The sequence below is a fragment of the Lacerta agilis genome, chromosome 10 (assembly GCF_009819535.1).
Source record: "Lacerta agilis isolate rLacAgi1 chromosome 10, rLacAgi1.pri, whole genome shotgun sequence".
Classification (NCBI taxonomy): domain Eukaryota; kingdom Metazoa; phylum Chordata; class Lepidosauria; order Squamata; family Lacertidae; genus Lacerta; species Lacerta agilis.
In genome coordinates this window covers 29,845,161-29,872,693 of record NC_046321.1, presented here as the reverse complement: position 1 = coordinate 29,872,693, position 27,533 = coordinate 29,845,161, and the positions used below count along the sequence as shown (strand labels likewise).

The following is a 27,533-nucleotide window of genomic DNA, read 5'->3' as shown; positions in this document are numbered from 1 at the left end:
AAAAAGGAACACTGACCATACTGTGGGCAAGGTTGGCTGGCCTTTATTATAAGAGCAAGTACAGTACAGCTGGAATCCAAAACGAACTTAGCTCCAGGTCCAAACCTAAATGGAATGCTTGAAAAGGTCAAGAAAAAAGGCAGCTTGTTCCTGTGGAGCAATAAGGCAGTAGACTGGGTGGGAAGGACAATTCCCTCAGAATTTCACTGACCATGTAATAAAAGACACAATCGATAGGTAAGCAGAGAAGAAGAACTGAGAGAGCAAATCTACACTGTCAGACTGTGTGCTTTTCCACAGAGTAAGAACAGCGGCAAGTGAGTATCTCATCTTGACATTTCAAATTAAAGGTCATCACCAAGATTGCAATGGCACCATGAACTGAGGGGTGGGGATGTACTGAAACAATCAAGAGTCAGCAATTATGGACACAGCGGTTCCACTCTGTACCCACTGGACAATAGAATCTGAAGGAATTTACATAATCACTTCTCTCTAGCTCTTCTAGTGTCTCACAAAGAAGAGCAAATGAGTTCCCTTCACCATAAAGAAGGGGAATGAAATATCCCATCTCCTTGAATGTTTCAGTAATTTCACATTGTGCAGTAGTGGCACTGCTGATGACAAAAAATAAATGTGTTAAGTCTTGAAAATGCTACAAAAGTCTTTGTTCTTTTTGTTGCAGCAGACCAGTACAGCTACCCCGCTGGAAATATGGCGAAATTGTCAAGTGCAAATGCTCATTTATGACGACCCGACCGTGCCATTCATCTTCTCAAGCCAAAATTAACCATATTAATTCCTGTCCTCCTCCTCTTTTATGAGAAAAATGGCTTAACAGCCTTGTGAAAAAGAGGAAGACTTTGACACCATAGAACCAGAAAGGAGCGTGGATTATTACCGGTACACCATTTTAATAACAGCACCTCTTTGACGTATCCTAGGTACATTCAAAAGGAGTACTCTGTCAGTGTGTGAATAATCCCAAGGAATCTATGTCCTTAACCCATAACTCTTAGAATCCTTAACTCTTTCAAGGTGATTCTGCTGCCCCCTCAAGTTAATCCTGCAACTCTGTGTTATCTTCCCATTCTGACTGCACAAGAATTCACAACCTCTGGTGTTATAAACAGCAGAGGTGGCATGAACCGGAGAACTTCCCTTTCGCCGCCCCTCTCCCTAAGCGTTACAAACTGGCAAAGCCACATGAAACAAAAATACACAGAGACATGAGGAACAGCCTCTGACAAACTCTGTACATTCCAGTTACTCGAAAAAGCCTTCCCATAAGGGAAGATGTGCTCAAAGACCGCAATCTCTGCCTGGGGCGCTTCCCACAGCTCAATCCAGTTGTTAGCCAACGTCTCGCTGAAAGAAGAAACAAACTTCCAAAACCTTACAAAACAAAACCGCAACATCCTGGCATTTTCCTGAGGTCACCAAGGGACTGGGATGCTCCTCTCCCAGCGGCTTCCATCTCCCGCCCAGGGCAAGTCATGGTGACAGGAGCAGGTGGCAGCATTACAACTCCGACTGTGAGCGGGAGATGCGAGGCCCCTTGCGGATCTCCTTCCGCTTCTCCTCTTTCTTCCTTCGCTTCTCTTCCTCCCGGAGAGCCTTCTGGAATGTGTCCGCACTGGGGAAAAACTGACAGGGAACAGGATGAGCTCAGCCACGTGGGAACAAAGAGACAGTTCTCCGCAGAAGCCTCGCAGTTAGCCAATTACACCTCCTCCTGCCACTTACACCTGTTTTTCATATCTGTAGTTTCAGTGACTTGGTTTCAGGAGACATGAATTTGGCTTTAGATTATATAATCCCATCCACAAACAATGGATTGTGGATAGTCTTGTTGAATCTGCACTACTGCTGTGCGTTGGAAATGGCATCTCTATGGAAAAGGGGGTTCCCAATAATCACCGGAACAGATAACTTATTAGGGTTCCAAGGTCAACTCTTGATTCTGTCATGGAGCTACCTGCAGAACCCTAGTCAAGTGCCTCAGTCACTTCTGTGAATAAAAGAAAGATAAAGAGGCTTTGTGCTGTAGTGTTGGACTAGGACCTGGGAGATTAGGATTCACTGGGTGACCATAGGCCATTCACTCATTCACAACTTAACTGACCTAACAGGGCTTTTGTGAGGATGACATGAGGTGGGGGGAGGGAGAGAACCATGTACAATTTTTTGAGATTCTTGGAGGAAAAGTGGAATATAAAATAAAATGAATAAATTCTGGCACTCTAAAAAACAACAACACATAACTATGCCACACATACCTATGTCGGCAAACACTTCTGTTAGCTAATAACATGCATGGCATTATTTGCAAATCTGCATTAGTAGGAACAGAAAACTAGGAAAGGTGTCAATGGGTGCAGCTCTCATGTCCTGAGCTATGATAATGATTCTACTCAAAAACCTATTTCCAGGGGCAATCTGCTTTGCAAAGCAACTAAATCAGTTCAGATATGAAAGAGACAGAGAAAGAAATAGGCATTAGCAGCTGCCTTTGACCAACTGCAGCATGCAACATGCGTCAAGTACCAAACGCAACTGAGCATGGCCACTGTGGGCAGCTCCAGATGAGATTTCTGTGTGGCCAAGCTGAGCGCATGGTCAGTCCCTGCATCCAGCTGCAGTGCTGGGTTGTCACACCAGAAGGGGAACTTCTACGGGTTGCGCAGGTGCGCCGGATTCCCTTTTCAATTTCCCTTTGGAGGTAACAATATGGACTGTCAGTCAAACATGCAACCAAGTGTGCATTTTGCTGGCTGCGCAAGATTTCCACACTGGAAAATGCTGCAGAGAACAGAGTCACTATTACCAGCTAGTTGTGCCTAGGTATTACCCACATATGCATCATGAAGCAGTGCTGCCCATTTCTTCCCTTGCCAATCCTCAGCAAGGTGTCAGCAACCCAATGGCCAGAATAGGTAAAAATAGGCAGGGTGCACTAATGGCTTTATTATCTTACTTCAGAATTGTCTGTTTTAAAGGGGTTCCGGTATTCTGGAGATTTCTCACTTATTCCAAGCTCTTGAGCCATCTGCAGAAGAAAAATAGTGAAGATCAGCTTCATTCACATGTCTTGTAATCTTCTCACTTTCCTGCCTGCTTCTCAGTTCCTGCAACTACATCACCCACCACTGAAGTTTCCCAGCCTCATTTGGTAGTTCAATGCAAATTCCCTCAAACGTGAAAAAACTACCCCTCCCAAATTAAGGGTACTGCAAATGCAAGAATTTTTGATGTCCCTTATAGGCTGAACCACTGATCTTGCAATTCATTCACTTGCTGTGTAAATTACCAGGGAACCGCATAGGCTGCACACAAAGATAGCATGGCTTAAAGGGTTGCGGTGAGCTAAAGCAGCCTATCAGAGACCAAGATGCAGAAATGTGCAGCCATACTGCTAATATGGGATTGCACATCACAGAACTCTGACATGGGAAACTCTTCCTTGCAGAAACTAGCATGTGACCATTGTGCAGATCCATCATGCAGGTCAACAACATTTGTATGCACCACCAAGGAAATACAACAAGTGAATAGTAAGAGAACCCATACACGTAATGCTGGCACAAAACCCCACACACAAAGTAGAAGAACAGAAGTATAACCACCCCACCACACCCCACTCACCATTCCCCCTCCCCCCTTTTCTTCCTGATTGTTTAAACCAGGCATAGGCAAACTTGGCCCTCCAGATGTTTTGAGACTACAACTCCCATGGTCCCTGGCTAACAGGACCAGTGGTCAGGGATGATGGGAATTGTAGTCCCAAAACATCTGGAGGGCCAAGTTTGCCTATGCCTGGTTTAAACAAATTCATGAACCAAGAACTTATATACTGACCACTAATAAATAAACATGTAGATATTTTCCCACATTTATTATGCTATTTTTGTGAAGGAGCGTCTCCACCCCCATCGTTCAGCCCGGACACTGAGATCCAGCGCCGAGGGCCTTCTGGCGGTTCCCTCATTGCGAGAGGTGAGGTTACAGGGAACCAGACAGAGGGCCTTTTTGGTAGTGGCGCCCACCCTGTGGAACACGCTTCCATCAGATGTCAAAGAAATAAGCAGCTATCCTGTTTTTTAAGAGACATCTGAAGGCAGCCCTGTTTAGGGACGTTTTTAATATCTAACGCTGTATTGTTTTAACATTCGTTTGGGAGCCGCCCAGAGTGGCTGGGGAAACCCAGCCAGATGGGCGGGGTACAAATAATAAATTATTTATTTATTTATTTATTTATTTATTTATTTATTTATTATTATATACAAATGACATGAGAAAACTTGGTATACTTATCTGTATAACATTATTCTTGTTTATAAAACCCAAGAAAGAAAGAAAGAAAGAAAGAAAGAAAGAAAGAAAGAAAGAAAGAAAGAAAGAACACGTGTGAATGGATTATACTATTGCTGAGAAGCAAAAGTCATTACTACTCCGTGTGCACACATAGTGTGAAATGCACATATACGTTGCATATTACCATCTTTTTGCAAGCTTCATGCTAGTTCCTACACAAGAGCATCCTCCATATACAGATTCTGAAACGACTGAAGCAACCCTTAGATTATTGGTTTTCCTCAACTCATATTCCTTTATCCCATTTCGCCAACCACTACGAGAGGCCAAGAACATCAGAGGAGAAGTCAAACCAGCACACCGCCTTACCAATCCGAGGACTTGAGAGTGCGGACCTTGATCAAATACACCTGTCTGGTTGCAGAAGCCAATTCCCCAGCGAATCAGGTTGTTCCAGTTGGAGTTGCGGTCAAAGTAATGGTGTACTATCTTGGGAAAACGCAGGACTACATCACCAAAAAATGCAGTGTTCTCCACCACATGGGAATATGCTAGAGGTAAAGAGCCACAAATGAGAAATCAGGAGTTTTGCCGCTGGTAGAGATCAGACAAGTTCCATGAGGATAAACATGGGATCCAAATGCAGGCTGCTTACCACCTCAACACACTCTAACCATTCCTATTGCTTATGTGAGTGAGGGGAAGGGAGGGGAGAATAGGAGCATTTTAATCTATATTAGTGATTGTACAGAAAAGGGTTTGTATTTTATTCCAAGTTTATGAATACAGAAAAAGAGGGCTCAACCTTATGTACACAGCATTTGAAAATAAAATATCGGTGGGACAGATTAATATGCTCACATCCAGATCTCTGAACTTCAGAAATCCAGAAAGCAAGCTAGCAGCCCACAAATCTGGCAAGGAACCCAAAGTAGTGTGTCATTCAATCTGACATAATTTTTCCTACAGCTATTCAAAGGAAACAGGAGTCGCAGTTTTTTTTTCAAAATTATCATAAGAGAATGAATTCCAGGGGGGTTCAGGCTACCTGTGATGAGTGCAAAGGAAAACTATTAAAACTATTTCCTTCCCTTCATTACAGATATTGATGGCAGTAGTATTTGGGGGGCGGGGGAGAGAGGCTACTGCTGCTCATTGTCTAGGAGGCTGGCATCAACAGTTTAAATGAGGATTTAATTCTGGAAATCTGCATGGCCAAAAAACACCAGCCAAGAGCACAAGGTAGTATATCTTAATATACTAAATCAGTACCTTGGACTAAAGAATTGGAATCTCTGCTTCTCTACAGTTATGAAAATACAAGTACCTACCATTTTCATGCTGCAATAGCTTAAAGTCTGGCTGCCCTCATAGGTTCAATTGCCCTTCCTTTTCCACTCTTTTAGTTTTTCTTTGCTCAACAAACATTTTTTAAAAGTGACCGGAAACATAATCAATCAGTCTCAAATTGTAAATTAATGTACCTATCTGTAGACAATGCAAATCTGCATACATTTAGTCCAGTCACAAAACAAAGGGTTCCAGTTTCAGAATCCGACTGGGGGTGGGGAGAAACTGGCTATCAATCTGAATGAACCCACACGTCCCTGTTTAATGATACTGACCAGCCTTACGAGTGTTAACTTTCCATTATATGCACAGGCGAAATAATAAGATTCTGTTCTGCTTCATGTACCATATGCTATGTAGCCTCATTTGGCTCTGTTCCCATCCCAGGACCTTTGCAAATGTCAGAAATGATGACACACAAGAACAGAAGTGACAGGGGTGGCTAAGCAAGAGTCGCCAAAATGGCAACGAGAGCTGTAGTGCCAGAACAGCTCATTGTTACAAACTTAATGGCTACAGAATGATGGATGGAGAAATCGGGATTATAAAGCAAAGAGCTCCCACCATCCTTTAGCTTCTCATCCTGAGGGAACGGCCCATCTGGAGGGACATCTGCTGCTATAAGTACAGCCCGCGAGTCTTCAAGAACCTGCACATCACAACAGAAAGCGGACATGTTTGATATCAGCTCCTGCCAAAAACATCTCTTTCCCACACCTGTGCTGCCAGCAATAGCCTCTTCTCAGCCGCGCACCCCCACCTCTACTGCTTTGCTACAAACAGATGCCCATCTGACACAGCCTTGACAGATGAGGAAACTTGGGGGAAATAACATCCTCAAAAGCCAGGAAACCAAATTGTGAAAATGAATACCCCAGCCCTTGAAAACACCTCACATTATTTGCGGAGGAACCAACAGCTACAGTTCCTGAACCAAGTCTGGTTTCAACAGGCTTGGCTGTAGCAAACACAAAATACACAGGAACATTTGTGCTGCGACACTGTTACATCACACAGCACAAAATGCGAGCTTGTTGCCCAAGCAGGTGGGGGCCACAGACAAACAGCAACTGTATGAAGCCACAACCGCCTTCTCCATGCGATGTGATCGCACCATCGATAAGCTGCACATCGCTTCTCAAGTACCTAGTCTAATATAATACCTCAGCTATTCATTTAAACCCAACCAAATACCAGCCCAGGACAACAACTAAGATCTCATGCTGGTCCTGAATGTGCAGACCCATGCCCTGGGCAAACCTCCAGTGTAAGGCAATCTATTTTTATGGAGCAGGTGCTGAAAATGCTCTTCTACATACATACTGGCGGCAACCATTTTGCATGGGGTTCCATTCCTCATTGCCATGTATATCAGCAGAGGTGCGCATAAGCCCGTTCTGCCCCCCCCCCCTTTTCTGGGTCCAAAAGGACCCATGCACCGGCAGCTGTGCATCAATTAGACACGCCTAAAATGGTCACCACCTGTGCTCTGCAGATGGAAGTGTAAGAAAGCACTTGGTGAGGGTGCCTAAGGTAAGGCCTAGACCATCCTAGGCTATGTTCCCACAGTAGATTTAAAACTGGCAGACCCTAAGAGGTACCATCTCCCCTCCCCTCACACCCAGTTGTGCCTGGAATGAGTGGCAGCTGCTACATTCGCCAGCAATTCACTGGAATTGTAGGGTGGTCATAGTGCCAAGTCTCTTTCCCACCACCATCCTCAACCTTTTCCAGTAAAGAGGCATTGCTGACTAAGACACTACACTCTTCTACTTAGGCTCCCCGCACTGCTTTTAAGATTATCTAACACCCAATGACTATAAATAAATAAATTCTGCACTCTGTTAGGCAAGGCTCACTTTGAAAAGACCCTTGAGCATGATGTCTATGATCTTGTATTGCTGGTTCACATCGTTGAGTTCAATCAGGTTCTTCAACGCATTCATCTGGTCTTTGCGTTTCACTTCGAACAGCTTCTTATCTGTAACTTGGTCAAGGGTACCATGCGCTACAGAACATCCAGACTCTTGTCCCATGTTCCCCTCCCCACAACCCACAGCACAATCCTAACGTCTTTTTTGCCCTTCACCCTGGGCCATTGTTAGGTATATAAAAAAGACTTGGGGACTTTGCATAAAATGTGTATATGCTCATTTCTATGTATGGATGATGCCTCTGAACAATATTTTAAAAAGTTGTAAGTTTAAGAAAAGGGAGGAAAGGCAATAGGAGATCTTGGGCCCACCCCATCAAAGTAGCCCTTATAAGGGACCAAGCTTCTTTTAACTACTGCATCCAATTTCTTTGAGGAAAGGCGAATGACAAGAAATAAAGTTTACAGAGACTGCAAAGAATATCTGCTCTTGGTGGCCTGGCAGCTGTAAACTAGAATCTAAGGAGGATGACAGCATAAATCCAGAGGGAAATACAAATGATGAGGGTTCACATTACCAATTAAAAGCAAGGGAGTCAAGGAGAGAGAAAAATACAACCCCCTCCTGAAACAGAAACAGCAGAGAAACTTTTTGCCCAGAGGAAGAACCATGTGACATGCCATGCTTCAATCACCATGTCAGCATAAAGAATCCATCTATTTCACAGTGGTCCTTTCCAGCTTGATGAAGATCATGTGAAGAATGGCTCAAACGGAGAGTATGGAGGGAAAAGTTGAGTGAGCTAGGAAGGAAGTGAAGCCTATTTGACATTACTGAGCCAGGATGAGATCTTTGGGAAGGACAAGGTCTTTATTCTTCTCACACAGTACAACACTGCATATCTGAGAAAAATACACCAGGGCCCAATGGTGAAATGGTTGGAAATTCCTTTAAGAGTATTTGGGCAAGACAGGACATTTAGAATAAAAGGCATGCATGACTTGTGGCCTCTTTGGCTCTGTCTTTGGAGACTTCAGTAGCATAATGAAGGTGCCAGACACACCTCTCTGGGGAGGGAGTTCCACAACTTAGGGGCTGCCAAAGAGAATGTCTTATCCACCACGCCACCCCCATCCCCAAGTCTCTGAAGGTGGAGGAACTACCAAGAGGATCTCCTCTGCCAATCTTAGCAGCTGGAAGGGTCTGGAAGTTAGACAGCTGTGGATGCAAGAGAGGACTTTGCAGCGGTGGAGCTTCAACATTGGAATGTTCTTCCCAGGAGGCTCACCTGGCAGTGACTGGTGTCCTTTTGGCACCAGGCAGAGACATTTTAATTCACAGGGGTCTTCTAGATAAGCCTTCCCCAGCCTAGTGCTTAAGAATGCCCCTTATGGTATGTATGCGTACCCTTTGTAAGTATATATGCTTTTACATGCACTTGTACAAATCTACATGTTTTCCCAAGGCTTACAAATCCACTCCCTTTCTCCACCCTTGCTAGGCACAAATGGGCCCCCAACAAGCAACACTCTCTGTTACACGCCACTTTCAGAGACAAAAATCAAGGCAATGAAAGAAGGATACAGATTTCTAATCCTGAATCAGGGGTTTTCTTCTCTGTGTCTGCAGTGACGCCTCTGGATAATATCAGCATAAAGAGAAATGTGAAGGCTCGAAAATAATCCATCCTTAAAATCCTGGAATGGAAAGAAGGGGGGAAAGGGGAGGGAGAATACTTTAATCATTCTAATGATTTAGGTTAAAACACAGAAACCTCTCCACTCTCACTACCTAATTTATATTCATTAACATAAGCAACTCCCCATGTGTATGAGAAGACAACAAAGAGCTAAAGCAACAGACACCACGGGCAGTAAATGGACAGTAAACCTCTCTCTCATAGGCAAAGTTTCAAGACTGAGCTTCAGCATACAGGTGGGCGTCCAACTACATTGAGAGGGCACCACATTGGCTACCTCTGTACTCATTTCACAGGCCACGTCCTGACTTTAGCTGCATGCTCCAATCCACCCACTTCTTTATCAGCCTTGCAGCCAATTGGAAAGTTACTGTTTTCCCTGGCAATTAGAATACATTACTTGTACTTCAGCATCACCACAAACATCATTGTGTACAAATCCAAACCATAGGTCTCACATCCACAATCTGATCAATATACAAAAACAGGCTTGAAATTCCCAGTCCATGAGTGGCTCAATATAGTAAAACAGAAATTGCGATTACCAGTAACTGCTGTTCTTTGGCCAAATCCCATAGGAACACAGGCCAAATCTCAGAGACGCCTAGAACTTTGAGCATGAGGCTCTCCCATCCCACCCTTTAACTGGCATTTTGTCCACCAAGCTCGTCTGCCAAAAAACCTGTTCAGCTTCTTCCTAATGCTGTAGGTGTGCATCAATGATACCTGCAGCCTTTAAAGCAGGGAGGGTAGGCTGGCTAAAGTGACTGCACAACAGCAATTTCCCAGTATGTGTGCAATCCCACAAATGGGAGGACTATAGCGTTCCTACTGAGCAGAAGGAATAGAAGTCCATCACCCTGCAACACTGCTCTTCCAACCCTGGTTTAATTTCTGCCCTCAATGGCGATTGCATTCTGCTAGAGGAAACATCAGGAGGCCACGTCCCACTTTCCTGGCATGCAGACATCTGCAACTGAGACACATTCTGCAGTGCTGAAGATGGCTGAGCTTCTTGTGTAGGATGTGTGAATCTCCAGAAATAACAAACCTAGCAAGGGTCTGGGAAGAAGCTCAAAGAGCTTTACTCCTTCTTGAACAGTCGATGAAATTTAGCACCTCTTCTTCTAAACTCACAAATGCAATGCAAGTAAAAATCAAATGGCTGTATGGACATCTAATGAATGCAATTCACACTTCTGCTCATCTGAAGGATTTGAAATGATTGACAAAACTGTGGTTTGCTTAATATGAAATGAATATGGCAGTAATTCCAAAATAGGCCTTAATCCAAGACAGTCCTTATGCACCATCAAGAGTTGCAGACCACAATGAAGCACAATGATAGCCTTCAGAACCGCAACCTTGATGGTGAGACAATCCGTTAAACATGTTGCTACTGGTTCAGACTGTTTTAGTCATCAACGGTGACAGAACAAGAAGCATCCTCTTAGGCCAGGAAGTCTGAACAGGAGGAAGCCTGAGTCAATTCTGTAAGAAGTTGTTTCATGCAATGAGAGAAACCTGATTAGCTTTCAACGGGAACAAAGTGAGCAGGAATTGCTGCCAGATGAATGTTAATGGAAGACTAGGCTTTGAGAGTGCAGTGCTATTCCCTAACTGAAAAGATAATCCAGCACATAATGTACATTACAGAAAGGTGCCGCATTGTGTCTAGACGGTTCCATGACATGTTGAATGTTGTGACGAACGCAAATCAAAGTGGTCTGAAATGAAGTCAAAAATTGGTGCAATGACTCCATCTCTAACAACCATTTTAAATCTTTGATGGATCGTCTGTCTTTCTACATTCAGATTAAAACAACATACCAAAACATGGTTGAGGGGTTATCTCGGAAACATTTAGTCAGAACAGAAAGGGGCAAAAAATGGGATATATAAGATATCAATAGGATTTATTTCCTAATGTGAACTGGTAATAGGTGCACTTGAAGTAGGGCCATGTGTTTCCACATTACTGCCTAAATACTAAACTTGCTACCAAGTGTTGTGATCTCCATGACTCTGCTGGGGATGGGGTGTGATTGGCAGTGTGTGTCAAGAGGAGGAAGAAGATGATGACCCCAGGATGGGAGGTGGCAGCAGTTTGGGCAATGATGTAAAGGAGGAGCCTGACAGACTGCCACTGAGCTCCAGTCTCAATTTGAGGGATGAGACTAGTCCAAGCAGTGAACTTGAGGAGGGTCATCACCCAAAGCCGCTCTGGGGCCACCTGACATCACAGAGAAGGAGGGGGTGTCAAGGATGTCCTGACCTCATCCCTGGGGAAGGAGATTCCCCTAGGAGCAGAGGTGGTGGCTGGCGAATCAGGAGAACAAGCCAGACAGGAAGAAGGTGGGCGAGGAAGGGGAATTGGAGGGATGGATGGCATTCCCGCTGCCGAAGAAGAAGAGGAGGAGGAGTATGGATTTGATATCCCGCTTTATCACTACCCGAAGGAGTCTCAAAGCGGCTAACATTCTCCTTTCCCTTCCTCCCCCACAACAAACACTCTGTGAGGTGAGTAGGGCTGAGAGACTTCAGAGAAGTGTGACTAGCCCAATGTCACCCAGCAGCTGCATGTGGAAGAGCGGTGACGCGAACCCGGTTCCCCAGATTACGAGTCTACCGCTCTTAACCACTACACCACACTGGCTCTCAAGAGATGCCAGTGCAGGCACAAACAGACCCAGTTAAAACACACTTCCAGTACTCTCACCCACCCCTTCCGGGCTTATGAATTTGGCCACCCCTGCCCAATAACATTAAGGAAAATGGTTCCTGCATGTAGATGACAATTTACAAAAATACCAGCAAGGCAATATGCCTTTATTGCTTAAAAAATGGCAAGATTTCCAATTACATGGAATGCTACAGTTTTATCAGTTATATGGGGGTCACAGTTACCTATTCATGGAAATAAATCCAAATAGGCTTTGGCTTGTCCACAAAACAGTTGCCTCTTGCATTGACAAAGAGGAAATTATAGACTGGGGTAAGAATCCTAATTAAGTTGTGTGTTTTGAACGCAACATGCTTTGGAGTATAAAGAGCTTATACCTCAGGAGACATGTGCACCTACAGAGAACATGTTTTTGTTATCTGTAGACATCTTTCCTATGTAAATTTATTCAAGATATTTAAGATTGGTTCCACCCATGCAATTACTATTGAGAAAATTATATTAGGTATACCCTACCATTATACAGAAAGAATGTTTGCCCAGAGTAATACAGACTTATAGTTATCTTTTTAAAAGATTTACTATAAAAGAAACTGGGAATATGACAACAGCAGACTTTTATTACTGGCTATAAATCTACTTTAGCTACAAGCACATCTCAGAGCAGACCTTAATTTAAGGACAAAAACAAAACAAAGACCTCTACCTGGTAATTCAAATAAAGGAATGTAGAACAACTTGTTCTTGCTATTGTGATGCTCACTAAACCATATCAGGCAAAGCAGTCAGTCAATGATCATCCAGAAATTTCGCCTATGAATCTTCTTCAGCAACATCACAATTGTGTTCTTCTCAGTTGAGTTTATCTGCAACAAAAACTAAAATTGTTGAGGAAGAGCCCGCCTACCAATACCAATGCTTTCCCTAAAGGCAAACTTTACCACACACAAGCTCAAATATATTAAAACTTTTGGGTCCAACCTAAATTTAGTGACATAGGATCCCTTCACTTCCACATCCCAAAATCTGAAACCTCGGGTAACAGTTTCTGCCTCAGCGATAAAAATCTACATTGATGGATTTCAAGAGAAAGTCTGGTCTCATCAACCTTTTACAGTAGACATTATACTCTTAGACTTCCAAAAATCTTTTGACAAAGTCTGCCACCAAAGCAGATGGACAAATCTCACAACGGAAGGAAGGATGGAATCAGTGGGGTGACGCAAGGAACCATAACAAGACAGATATCACTTTGCTTATAAATTGCCTGGAACTGGAGTGAGAAGTTGGCGAAATCTGCGGACATTACCAAATTATTCAGGATGATGAAAACTCCAAAGACCTCCAAGAGAATATCTCCAAACTAGTTGTATGGGCAACAAAATGTAAGCAAGCAAAAACAACCCCTAATTTCACATTACAGCTGAAGAGCTGCTAATAAGGAAAAAAAGACATTTTGATGAAGGTGGCAATATCAACTCAGCGTGCAATGGCAGTGAAAAAGCAAAATTCCATGCAGAAACGGACAAGCAAAATTATTGAGCTGGAGGACCTTCTATACAAGGAAAATCTATGAGGTATTTTCATTCAGATTTTTTTTTTAATGACTGAGGGAAGGGAGTAGCTAGATGTTTATAAATATATGATTAATGCAGAAAAGCCAGCCTTTTGCTGTACACTTTATTTAGGGGCCATTTTGAAAAACAGTGTGGTGTAGTGGTCAGAGTGTCAGACTAGGACATGGGCCACTAGAGCAGTGTTTTTCAACCACTGTTCCGCGGCACACTAGTGTGCCGTGAGATGTTGCCTGGTGTGCCGTGGGGAAAATTGTGTTTATTTGATTCCTATTCAAGAGAATTACTTTATATATAGTCAATACAGGCACAGAGTTAAATTTTTTAACATTTTCTAATGGTGGTGTGCCTCGTGATTTTTTTCATGAAACAAGTGTGCCTTTGCCCAAAAAAGGTTGAAAAACACTGCACTAGAGTTCCAATCCCTACTCAGCTATGAAGTTCACTGGGTGACCTCGGGCCAGTCACTGCCTCTCGGCCTAACCTACTTCACAGGGTTTTTGTGAAGATAAAATAGGAATGAGGAAAGGTATGTACACCACCCTGAGCTACTTGGAGGAAAGATGGGCTATAAATGCAATAAGGAAATAAAGAAAAGCAACAAACAGGTATTAATATGCAAGCAAAGAGGCAAATGCAGATGAAAACCATTCAGACTGGAACTGCAAACATCTGGTCACTTAGGTACTTAGACAGTTGGTGCTAGAATTTGGAAAAGCTCTTGATTTATAAAGTTGTATTATATGTGGCTCCCAGGAATTGTAGATATTTTCCCAAGTATGCACCCGCAGTGGTGGAAGAAGCTTCCTGTCTGTTCCTGGGATTCCAAAACAAATTTGGAAACAGATGGAGCTGGCTAGTGAGAGATCGGTTGGTTCACTGGGAGCTTACAGTCCAGACTGTGAAGTGAATGTTAAGTACCAATTACAGTGTGCATAAAAGGACTTTCACAATGAGAAAATAATAGGTTTTAATCCACGAGCAATATCAAAGCAAATTGTAGTGGCTGAAAGCTACACACACGAATGGGGCGGACAAAAAACATTAAGCGGCATTAAGTACTGTAAAGATCATTCCGTGGAACAAGCTTATCTCAGGTACTTGACATACATAAGAGAATGCTCCTAATTTTATTTTGTTTTTACCTCCAAGAGAGCATGTTTGGTAAAGTAATGCAAAGACGCTCCAGTATTCTTGACATTGTCAGGAGTTTAGGATAGCCTTATGCCATGGAGAATAAGGCAACCAATGGCTCTATCTCCACTGCCAGAGGCAATATTTCCAAGGAAGAAGATGGTGACGATCAACGAAGTTTTCAGGGCAGTACACAAGAGCGTAAGAAGACCCTCCTGGATCAGGCCAATTGGCCCAGCTAATCCAGCATCCTGTTCTCACAGTGGCCAGCCAGATGCCTATGGGAATCCCACAAATGGGACATGAGCACAAGGGCACTCTACCCCCTTGTGGCTTCCAGCAACTGGAACTCAGAAGCATTACTGCCTCCAACCATAGAGGTAGACCATAGTCACAATGGCTAATAGCCATCACCACTAGCCCTCTCCTCCACAAATTTGTATTTTTCAAGTTGGTGGCCATCATCTCCTCTGGTGGAAGCAAATTCCAAAGTTCAACTATGAAGCAGTATTACCGGTAGTCGTAGTAGTGCTTTCATTTATCGTTCCTGAATCTTCCAACGTTCAGCTTTATCGGATGGCCACGAGTTCGAGTGTTGGGAACAGAGGGAGAAAAACTTTGCCCCGTGCCACGCATTTTATAAACTTTATTTCTGGTTTATTTAAACAACTTACATACCATTTAGCTACAACAGACTAAGTTGTTTACAAAGATACAATACAACTGATTAGAATCAGTTAGGAAAGCTATAAAAATAAACTACCATTAAAAGGCCTGCTGGAATAAAGTGAGTCCTTTCCAACTCTACCATTCTATGAATTGCATTTGCTATTATCTCCCACTCACTCAGTTTGACAAGGTCATTTTGGAGCTCTTCGCAATCTCTTTTTGTTTCAGTGACCCTGAATAGTTTATACAGAATACAGTAAGATGCAATACAAAAAAAATCAACAATTGAAGTCATACAATTATTCAACTAACAGAAAATAATAGAAAGTGCACTCCTGTTAATACTTTCCTAGGAGCAAGTGCTACTGAACACAAAGGGACTTGGTTCTAAGTAAGCAAGCTCTTAAGATGTTTTTTGCTATCCAGTTTTGTTTTCCAGGTGTTATGATTATTGATTGCTATTTCCTTTTCTGATCCCCACCCCCAATATTTACTTTGGTTCAGTACTTCTGTTTCAGAAATCCAACCTATTTCACCCATTCACAGATATTTTCCAGTCATGCTATCTGTGCAACACTGAAGTTGATCAGATACCTTTCTAATTTTGGGTGGGACGGTGGCATTTACCAGCAGGGCTGTTTTCCTTTATGAGAGCAGAAACTGAAAATGTTGTATACAGCGACAGATGTACATGCCTCCAGTAGCTTCCATGAGACAGAATGAAAGGTGATATAATGGAAGATATCTGCCAAGACTTAAACCATGAGGAAAACGAAGTGGTGGCAATTGACAATACCACCACGACCACCACTATATCATCTTTACTCTGCAGCGCAGGTTAAATGTGACACGTAAATATTCCACAAGAGAGCCATGTTCAGTCCTGCCTCAGCTAACAAGACAGCAAATGACTACATACAGAGAAGTTAGACCCGCTCCACGAGAGGAGCTAATGGAAATCAGAGCAGCTTGCTGCTCTTAATTGGAGGGTTAGAGGAATTGCAGTTTGCTGCCAGGCTTTCTGGTTCACCAATTTTCCTATGGCTTCCTAACCAATATCCGTACAAAATAAAACAGGGCTGAAAGAGAAAGGCACACCAGCCTTTCATCTTGAAGCTTTCAACGTTTATATATAACCCTGCTCCAATAAAGCCTTTTCCATTTTTCCAGTTATCATAATTCCACATACAGGGGCGGCGGCAGAAAGGGGAGCCCTCCAAGAACACTGGCTTCTCTTAGCCAGTTTTAACAAATGCAGGATAATAAAACCTAATTCCAATATAATTTAAACTTCTTAAGAAGAACTGAAAATACTTTTAAAGGGGGCAGGTGAACTATAACTGCATGATTAAGAGCAGAAAATTAAATTACCAGCCCAGTGTCATCATGCATTGACCCAAATATTGCAGAGAAAATGCATATGTGTTTAAATATTAAGCATTCCAATAATTCCACTGACTGTAATGGATTCTTTTTTTTTTTTATAAGAATTTATTGGCATTTTTCCAAACAACATATACCCTCACCCACACCCACAAATACAAAACAAATATGACAAATACAAACAGTGTCAAGATTCTTATAGTATCTTTCTAAAAAGAAAAATTTCTTTTTCCATATCTTGACCATTGACTTCCCCTGCCTTTTCACCTTCGATTTTATATCCTTAATCTATTTTATAACCATTTCTTCTGAAAGAAAAAAAAAAAAAAAAAAAATTAATTACATCAAATTATCTTTTCAACACCTTACTAGTAAATACATCACCATAATAATACCTCATCCTAGTTCTTCTTAATTCAATCTTATCAATTTCTTAACTTAATCTAAGTCTTAATCTTGCTCCTCGCATCAAATCTAATTCTTCTATCCTTAAGATTACTGCTAATAACATAAAAACTTGAAATATCTCCTTTCATATACAAACAAAAATATAACAGAGTATTGTTGACAGTATTCACCCTCCACTTTCGATTTGCCGTGTTAGACTACTTTAAATTTTGTTTAAGACTTCACCCCACACCCCCTCTGTCCATTATTCTTCTCCTGGTGGCATCGGCACTGAACATCCGTGTAACTTCTCTCTCCCAACGTCCACAGATCCAGGCACAGTCCATGTCTCTTCTTGCCACGAGTTCAGAGGTGTCCATCTCATCATCTCCCTGCTTCTTCGGTTCTTTGTAACGTTCCTTTTCTTCTTGTAAATACCTTAATTCTCTGTCCCTGGCCCCCGAGCTCACACCCCGGGGACTGGATATAACAAATCTTAACGTCGCCTTGGGGCTGCCACCCCCAAAAAGCGAATTTCTTCTCCGAAGTTGCTCACTCAGTTCTCTCCATCTTTCCATCCACTCTCTCAGCTCATTAGCAAGACATTCTTCATAAGTGTCAAAAGTTTTAAAAGCCTCCTCTGTGGGCAATTGGTTCCCTTTCAGATCCCCACACAAGACTTTGACTTTTCTATAAACAAGTTCCACCTTCAAGGCAATGAGTCTCTGTTCATCTGTTAGTCCAGAGTTCAATACCAGTTCAAGGACAAAACCCAGCATACTGGCAGAGGAGGAGGAAGTGGGTGTTGTATTTCTGCTCTCCTCTTTGTTCAACGCCATTTTTCTGTGCTGAAGCGCAAACACCGCAACTTTAAATGGAGATATTTTCCTCTAATTAACTGCCCGAAAAAAGAGTTTGCCAGTCTCATGTGTCAATTTTAGCTACATTGAAACCAGTTCTGTAGCAGTAAACCCTCATTTGGTTACATTCTTCGGCTCGAAGGGAGGGAGGCAGGCTACCTTTCCCCTTCCCCCCGGATCGTTCCAAAAACGCGATTTTTAATCCAAATCTTTACTCACGACCACCGGGTTTTTAGCTCCATTCTTCGCAGGTAGAACTTGGACGCTCACCGCGGGCTTTGTCGCCGCATTTGCATCCCGGTTGGGGCATGTCCCCTGAAGCCCGGCTCCGGTTGTCCCTTCACCCCCACTCCCCCTTTACAGGGGGGGCAGGGGAAGGGTTCGGAGCCTCCGCGGGCACAGCCGGGGAGCCCAGGGTGCGGGACGCTCTTCCCGCACCCCAAACGGAGCCGCGCGCTGCGGTAGCGCGGCTCCTGACCCCCGGGATGGACAAGGCGCCTCGAGACCGAGGCAGCCTTCGACCACCCGGCGATGGCGTCGCCGCCGGAAGTCGACTGTAATGGATTCAAGTGTGCAATACAACCCAGTGTATATATTCATATAAAACTGACAAAATGGGCAGTGGTCGGGTACTAGACCTCTCCATTTGGCATCTTAGCCACAAAACCTTTTGTTCAATTGACCTCTTCAAGTTCTGCCTGCACAATGAACAAGATGCCATCAAGGATGCCAGGAACAATGAACGAGATATTCAAGTCTATTTGCTTTGCTTGGCGTTCGCAATTTCCATTGAGCAATGCAAACAGTGCTTCAGAATCCTTACTGTGCATCACGATCCTATGAATATTTGCTCAGAACTGAGTCCTGCCCTGTTCAGTGGGACAAGTCTGCAACCAGCAATTTAAATATTAAGGCTATGTATCGCGCTAATGCTGCTGCTAGGCCATGGCAATGCAAAAATGTGGTGCTGCAGATCAGCTGGCCTTTGTTTTATATGGCTTATACACCTTCATTTTGAAAGCTCAAAAGCCAGCGTGAGCAAGTTCTGGTAGCCGTTATGCCTCCCACCTAATCTCCCTGCTGCAACCCATGTCTTTGCCTACTCGCTTCTCCTATACACTGCAGGACAATACTAGAATTCCATCTGCTGCAGCAGGCAGGCGACCTGATGCTCAAAGTAACTTGTGAAGCAGCAGGGGCTCTCGGCACTGCTGAGGTTTTCCCAGGAGACAAGCTGGATCTCAGGTGGAGATTCACTCTGCAACCCCTACCAGGTTTGGATCTGGGGAGATACAGGTTCAAATACCCACTTCGCCATGAAGCTTATTGGGCAGCCTTGGGCACAAGCACTTTCTCTCAGCCTAAACAATGATAGCAAAGAGTTGTTCTGAAGATAAATTAGGAATTTGCGGGGCACTATGTGCACCTGAGGCGACAGGGTTTTTGGGACCCTCTGGAGAGAACCGAAGACGACCCAACCGCGCTCCCCGGTCAGGGTGGACCCACGGCGCGGGGCAGGCGCGGCGTCCGACGCGGTTCCCTTCGAGAAGCGGTGAGCAGCCTCGTCCGATCCCGCCGGCCTTCGGGTCCTTTGTCGGGAGAGGAGCAGCGAGGTGGGCGAGCGGCTGGCGGCGGGCTGCGACCCCGGCTCCAGGACCCGGAAACCCTCGAGCGGCCCCTGTGCTCCCGTAGCCGCGGCAGCGTTTTCCAGAGAGTCGCGGGAGTGAGGGTGGGGACTGCCCCGCGGTGGGGCGGACCCCGCGTTCGGTTCGCCATGGGCAATGACGGTCGCGTCGGGGAGGGCCCTCCGCGGGCCGGCCTGCCGACCGGTGTTCAGGCGGAGCGGATGCCTCCCCTTCCCCGCCTCCGTCCGGCGTTCCGTCGCCCTCTGCAGCGACCCGATCCAGGCGCGGCGCCCTTCCACTCGGCAGCGTTGGGACCCAGGTGGCGCTGTGGGTTAAACCACAGAGTCTAGGGCTAGCTGATCAGAAGGTCGGCGGTTCGAATCCCTGCCACGGGGTGAGCTCCCGTTGCTCGGTCCCAGCTCCTGCCCACCTAGCAGTTCGAAAGCACGTCAAAGTGCAAGTAGATAAATAGGGACCGCTCCGGCGGGAAGGTAAACGGCGTTTCCGTGCGCTGCTCTGGTTCACCAGAAGCGGCTTTGTCATGCTGGCCACATGACCCGGAAGCTGTCTGCGGACAAACGCCGGCTCCCTCGGCCTATAGAGCGAGATGAGCGCCGCAACCCCAGAGTCGGACACGACTGGACCTGATGGTCAGGGGCCCCTTTACCTTTACCTTTTATGTGCACCTGAAGGTTCCCACAGAACCTTTTACAGGTTGGGTTGGGCAGAGCTAGAAGAGAAAAGCTTCTATTTCAACAGTCTGGGGGCGGAGGAGAGAAGAGTCACAGTTTCCCAGTGCTCAGAGGGTAAACATCCAATTTATTTGCGTTTACCCCCGGGGGCATTCTGAAAAGCTCAGCTATCGGACTGTCATCTGCACACTGCTATTCTATCAATTAGGAAGCAGCGAGCAACACAAAAGTAGGACATAAAACCTGTCAGAATATAGGTTATGAAGGATTGAAAAAGCACCATCAAGTGTCTTTATCTATTGCAGCTTCTTTTCGCAACACAAATGCAAAGAACACAAGAGAAGCAAAGATAAGCACCATGGAGGTATCCTTTTGGGGTCCATTAAATGCTCAGTGCTCCTTGCAGATCTGGCAAGGGTGTCCTGGGAGGCGAATACATGTGAGGAGGTGATCAAGACAGAGCAATTGTATACAAGATTTAACATCCAACTACCGAAGCAGCAGCATGTTTTATAAGAACAATCTGCTTCACACACTGAAAAATATGTCTGAGAATTCACTTACTGGAGCAAATCCAGAATCATATCTGTAACAAAATATCTTGTCATTTGCAAACATTAAACTGAAGCACTGTTTTAAAAAAAATCACTTTGGATTCTGCTTCTTTCTGCAGTATTCAGCAGGCAGCCACTGGTAGGATCCAGGCATGGTATTCTATATTAGCAGCATACCATATGTTCAGGATGAAAGGCAGAATATAATAAGCATATTAGCAACATGGCAAGATGCACCTACACACAAAAGCCAAAGAGCAGAACCGAAACCCTCTAAAGGGCTTAGCTATATGAAGGGTAACTAAAATGATGCCCTCCAAATATTGTTGGGCTGCAGTCCCCATCATAATTCACCTTTGGCCATGCAGGCTCTGGCTGATGAGAGCAACAGTCTAAGAACAAACGGAGGCCACAATACTGGATACCCCTGGATAAACTGTCCAAAATAGGCAAGAAGGTGGCATAGTGAATATAGCATTATCACATTGCAATCTAGTATATGTCTACTCATAAGTAATCTCCATTGAGTTCGAATGGGACTTACTCCTAGGTAAGTGTTTATTAGACCACAGCCTTAGTCTAGGGATTGGGATAAAGCAGGCATCCCCAACCTGCAGCCCTCCAGATGTTTTGGCCTACAACTCCCATGATCCCTAGCTAACAGGACCAGTGGTCAGGGATGATGGGAATTGTAGTCCAAAACAACTGGAGGGCCGGAGGTTGGGGATGCCTGGGATAAGGCATACTATGAGCCTCAGGGACATACAACATGGTTGCGACTTGAGCACCACATTCTTCTCTTATAATATTGCGTTCTTACAATATGTAATCAAACTAGCACCAGGCGAAGAAGCTCAGTGTCAGAAGCAAGTTCCATTCGTTGTGCAGCCATGTAGACGAGACATGAAGCAGAAAAGAAATAGAGAGTAGAGGCAAATATAACAAGGCAGTAAGAGGTGTACCTTCCTCAACAGAGGGTGGGACAATCAGCTTCCAGGCTTAATTCAAAGTGCTGGGTTTGACCTTTGAAATTCTGCATAACAGAACCTTTGGGTCTATTTTTTATTTTATTTTATTTTATTTTATTTTAACAAAAAAAATTTGGTTTTCCACACAAAAAAAACAAATACAACCAAACAAAGAACAACAACGAATAATAACAATCATTCAAAGAAAAAACAAATATTACAAACAACATCAACTAAATAAGAGAAAACAAATACATACCTTACACACAGGAACACACTGACTATTAATTATAATCTTGTTCCAAATCTTATTAGGGGGACTTCCCCCGTTCTCTCTCCTGCGTTCAATTCTAATTTACTTTAGTAACTTTTCTAGTTATAGAACCTTTGGGTCTAAATGAATGCCTCTTTCCATACATACAAGCCCATGCTCAAAGATCATTACTGAAGGCCTTTCTACAATCACCAACTCAAACGGAAGAGTGCAAGATTGCGATGAGGAAAAGAGCCTTCTCAGTGGTGGCCCCCTATAATGAAACACTATACCTAGAAGAGGCGCATCTGGAACATACGCTGGTGGCTTTTCAGTGCCAAGGCAAGCCAACTTCTATTCTCCCAGGTCTTTCAACATCCTCTCCACCAGAGATCAGTGTTATGGGGCGATTATCAAATGCTAAATAATAGTAAATCCAATAGTTAATCTGTAAGAGGATCCACATGGAATCACTGGTGTTGGCTTCAAGAGACAAATGAAATACCAACAAGCAATACAGAGTGTTGCAAAGGTCACGTTCAAGTTCAACAGTAAAGAATAGCCGGAGTGTCTTGAACAAAAAATTCATAGGAAGTAAATGTTTAATGGAGTTACAAGTATAATTAAGGGTTTAAGGCTGCAATCCTACAAACACTAGAAGACACCCCCATTGCAAGTAAATAACAGGATCAAAACAAATGCCACACTAAAGTCACTATCAGAGAACTAAAAGAGACAATGGTTTAAGTTAACAAATTTGGGGGGGAAACTAGTTTAATGCAATATGCCATAGGAAAAGTCATTAATGTAGTGCAAGGAGGTGTGTGAGAGAGAGAGCACAGCAGTTACAGCAACCGATTTGGGGGCTTTGCAAATTCATCCTCCCCAAAAACTTAATCTGCAGGCAAACTCATGTTCCAAAATCATCTAACACAGTAACGAACAAGCCCCTAACCTTGGAGTTTGTGATGGCAGTAGTATCTGAGCTTCTTCATGCCTCAATTTAAGATATGTGATTTACGGTAACATGCATACTAAAGAAGCTGTCAAAACCAACCTCAACCCTTTATTACTACTTGTCCATGCAAGTGACCTGCTTTCAAAAACAACATCCAGATATTTCCCCTCTGGCATCTGTGATAAATGGTATTGGATTCCAGAGAGATACAAGGGTATGTCTAGATTCAGGGCCTTTCTATTTTAGGCCCTAGGGTACTTTTTAATATGCTCAACTTGACCAGAAAAAAACCCCAACTACCTCAATTTGCAACTACTGTACAGTACTGGGGTTGTTATTCAGCTAACTTGGACTTCACTAAATCCACTAAAATGAACCTTAGTTAATTAATTTCAATGGGTCGACTCTTGAGTAAAATTTAAGTGCATACTATTCCAGTTTTCCCAAATATCTGCAAATTGAGAGCTTTTCAGAATGTGTGACAAATATGTGCAGATCTCTTAAACCTTTTTTTTAAAAAAGATTGTTTCAGATAATCCAAAAAGATTAATATATAAAATGTTGCAAGACTGCACTTGTATATTAGCTATTAGATAACAAGAGAAGAGTTTGTGGTGCTAACTAAAAACGAATCTATAGGCTATTAAAAAAAATCTCTTACCAACACAGAGAAAATAATTCATTTTGCATTTTGTATATCTATATAAAATCAAGCTCAAGGTGAAAACCCTTTTGCTGCTTAGTCCTGGGATTCAGGATGCGATGGGTACTAGGTACCCATATATATTTATATATTTATAAAGCCGGACGAAATGCGGGCCTGCTGATCAGTTAAGACGAAAAGTGCAAAAGACCCGAACAGACACCGCGCGGAGGAGAGCTTTGCACCTTAATTCACCACCAAAATCATCATTATTAAGGTGTAGACGAGAGCACCTTCCTCCATTAGTTTAGAATGACTGCTGTGACAGGATCCTCTTTCTTTGTGGCATCGATCATGATCATTCCGCAGCTATTTATTCCGAGGGGCGTCTCACCAGCCGACAGCATGAGAGCTACGTAGTGATTAAATAAATCTGTTTAACACGCCGGAGGACCTCGCTTCCCGAAGGGCACGCCGCCCGGCAACACCCCCCCCCCCCTCCGCGCGCTCCCCCAAGTTTGGAGAAACAAGTTCTCGGCCGCCTCGTTCAGCCTTCCTACGCGAGCAGCGAAGAAAGCGAGGGCGATCAGCCCTCGCTCCCCGCAGCCGCGTGGTCCTTCAGGCAGCGGGACCGCGGAAGCGCGCGGATCCGGGGCTGCAGCAGAAGTCCGATCCCCGCCACCTGCTGCCACCGCCCCCCTGGTCGATTCACTGGGGCTCCCGGGACCTCCCGCTTCCTCGGGGCCTGGCTCTCTCGAAGAGCTTCGGCGTTTCAATTCTCGCCCTCCTCATTCTCCCTCCGCAGCATTTCCAGGATCGGAGACGCTCAGCGGCGGGGCGAACTACGGAGCAGTTTGCTGCCAGCCTGGCAGTTCCAGGCAGCGCGATCTGGGGCTCAACCCGCCCGTCGAGAACCAGCTTGGGATCACACGGGGGTGGAAGCTGCCCGCTTCCCGAGCGACCCTCGCTCTCGAGCCCCTCGGAAGGAACCTCACCTGCACTGCCCGAAAAAGGGCACCCGGCGTCTCCAGCCGCCCGAGAGCAGTAGCAGCAGCTCACTCTGGCGAGACTGTCATGCTGGAGCCGCTCTTCCTTTTCCCGGCAGCTTTCCCCAGCGGACTGGCCTCCCTTGCTAAGCAAACCAGCATGCCCTGCACGGGCGCGTCATTTCCTCCGTGCTCTTCCCAGAGGCCTCTGTGTTGTAGTTCTGCCGGCCTGGTAGATTTCTCCCCCCCCCCCAATCACCACGTTTACGAAACTGTAAGGGGAAAACAGCCACGTTTACTAATGGGGGGGGGGGATGCCAGGTGCTGATTTGCATGGTGGGTGGTGGGTTAAAAAAACACACACACACAATTTCGGAAGCAATTACTAGACATACTGAGAGTAGCAGCGTGTAAATCATAATAAGCACTGAAAGGCAATTAGAGTAGTTCTTTAGACTGCGCGCAAGTTTGGTCCGGGGGAAGCGGGGTGAGCGCAGGAAGCAATTAGTGATTAATGAGAACACCTGCTTGCTGTTTAATCAGTTGCAATAATTCGCAAGCACAGGTACTCTGTCTCTGTTGTTATAAATATGAAGGACCAATATCCATCTGGCTATGCTGGGACATGAGAGGTGCCTCACTTTACAAGCCCTAACAATTGCATGATCACAGCAGGCAAAAAAAAAAAGTGCATTGCTGGACGTTACTCCCAAAGTCTTATATGCAGAATTCATCATGCGAAAGGCTGGACTGGATGAATCCCAAGCCGGAATTAAGATTGCCGGAAGAAATATCAACAACCTCAGATATGCTGATGACACAACCTTGATGGCAGAAAGTGAGGAATTAAAGAACCTTTTAATGAGGGTGAAAGAGGAGAGCGCAAAATATGGTCTGAAGCTCAACATCAAAAAAACTAAGATCATGGCCACTGGTCCCATCACCTCCTGGCAAATGGAAGGGGAAGAAATGGAGGCAGTGAGAGATTTTACTTTCTTGGGCTCCATGATCACTGCAGATGGTGACAGCAGTCACGAAATTAAGACGCCTGCTTCTTGGGAGGAAAGCAATGACAAACCTAGACAGCATCTTAAAAAGCAGAGACATCACCTTGCCGACAAAGGTCCGTATAGTTAAAGCTATGGTTTTCCCAGTAGTAATGTTTGGAAGTGAGAGCTGGACCATAAAGAGGACTGATCGCCGAAGAATTGATGCTTTTGAATTATGGTGCTGGAGGAGACTCTTGAGAGTCCCACGGACTGCAAAAAGATCAAACTTATCCATCCTTAAAGAAATCAGCCCTGAGTGCTCACTGGAAGGGCAGATCCTGAAGTTGAGACTCTAGTACTTTGGCCACCTCATGAGAAGAGAAGACTCCCTGGAAAAGACCCTGATGTTGGGAAAGATGGAGGGCACAAGGAGAAGGGGACTACAGAGGATGAGATGGTTGGACAGTGTTCTCGAAGCAACTAGCATGAGTTTGGCCAAACTGCGAGAGGCAGTGAAGGATAGGCGTGCCTGGCGTGCTCTGGTCCATGGGGTCACGAAGAGTCGGACATGACTGAACAACACCACACTCCCAAAGTAAGACACGTTGAGGTCACTGGGATTTACCCTTAGGTGAGTGAGTATGGGATTTCCAGCCTTAAAGTCTTTCCAGTCGCTTATGAACAATAAATTATTATATTTTTTTATTTATTGCTTTTTTAAATAAGAGACTTAGAAGTGATTATGTTTCACTCAACCACAAGAGGAGCACCAAAACCACAATAGCCAAATAATCATATCTAAGCCCAGCTGCCTGAGTGAAGAGGAATGTCCTATTACCTAATGCAAAAAGCAAGCAACGCTTTGCACTAACGGGTCTACCACCCTCTGAGCACTCCTAGGAGCTGCACATGGGAAATGCTCTCAAATGACCATTGTAGGTTTTAGGTAGGTTCATACAAAGAGAGGTAGTCCTTGAGATACTGGAATCCTGAGCGGTATAAGGCTTTAAGAGGTCAAAGCCAGCACTTTGGAAAATGCAATTAGCACACTTACCTAAGTTAACTTTCTCGAAGCTTTCATGGCTGTCTCAGGGAAACAAACCAGCAATATCTTGTTCCCAGAGCACGTAATATTTGTTCATCTACAATGCATCCATTGTGCTTCAAATTACTGTGCATTACATGTCTCAGGCTAGTGCCCATGGCATTGCAAGTGATACATAACACAACCCTTTCTTCCTTTTATAAACATATTTTATAATTGGGTCAAACTGTGAAATGTTACCCTATATGCAAATTCCTTATCTCAGTAGTATGGGGGGAAGCTTTCTTTAATCAGTAGATTAATCAAGATAATCAGTTTTACTGAATATTTGGCAGAGCTTATTTTAATTATTTGGGCATAGAAGTTACAGGCATACTTAATAGTTTTTTTAAGGCTACTTTTGTTTTGGTGTGCTATTGTAGGGAAGGTGAAAATAAGATGGCCTTTTCCAATAATTAGTGGAGATTTTTGTCTATGGAATCATACATTATCTAAAACAAGCAAATGCAATTAAATATAAATGATTTAATTAAAATCATTAAGATTTGACAGGCTTGTAAAAATACATTAAGGGGCAACCATTCCACCAAGTAAGTTGATTGAAGTATGAAATCTTGTAGTATAAATGCTTTAGACTAATGACAACATTTGCTCCCCTTTTTGTATTTGTCACAATGGGCCTTTAATTTATGTGCACTGCTGCAATAGTCATACGCTATTCTCTCAATGGACAAATCCCCATTTTTTTAAAAAAAAAAACACTTTCTCACATTCTTGATAATGTTGATCTTCTCAAGTTCAGAACCAAGGAACACGAACAACTGTTTGATTCTTCTCAAAATATTTTTCTTATGCTAATTCTGCCTTCTGTCAAGTCAGACCATTGGACCATC

At 44.1% G+C, this 27,533-nt stretch overlaps 1 protein-coding gene across 1 annotated transcript; it reads right to left on the bottom strand.

The window, feature by feature from the left end:
* Positions 1 to 894: 894 nt before the first annotated feature.
* CCDC134 (coiled-coil domain containing 134) lies at positions 895 to 24,756 on the bottom strand. The gene is made up of 8 exons (XM_033161537.1): positions 24,616 to 24,756; positions 12,627 to 12,786; positions 9,123 to 9,235; positions 7,524 to 7,645; positions 6,229 to 6,313; positions 4,684 to 4,865; positions 2,978 to 3,049; positions 895 to 1,647 (listed from the first exon to the last, which is right to left on the bottom strand). The coding sequence occupies exons 3-8, from the start codon at positions 9,223 to 9,225 to the stop codon at positions 1,522 to 1,524; spliced, it is 690 nt and encodes a 229-aa protein (XP_033017428.1). The 5' UTR covers positions 9,226 to 9,235; positions 12,627 to 12,786; positions 24,616 to 24,756; the 3' UTR covers positions 895 to 1,521.
* Between the last annotated feature and the right edge of the window lie 2,777 nt (positions 24,757 to 27,533).

Bases quoted from the DNA above. Each gene is read 5' to 3' on its own strand.
- CCDC134 (XM_033161537.1), bottom strand. From the start codon at position 9,225: ATGGATTATTTTCGAGCCTTCACATTTCTCTTTATGCTGATATTATCC. The intron at 7,646-9,122 runs GTATCCTTCTTT...ACCAAGTTACAG, and splicing joins TGATTCAGGATTAGAAATCT to ATAAGAAGCTGTTCGAAGTG. The intron at 6,314-7,523 runs GTGAGCCTTGCC...TGTGATGTGCAG, and splicing joins TGCTCAAGGGTCTTTTCAAA to GTTCTTGAAGACTCGCGGGC.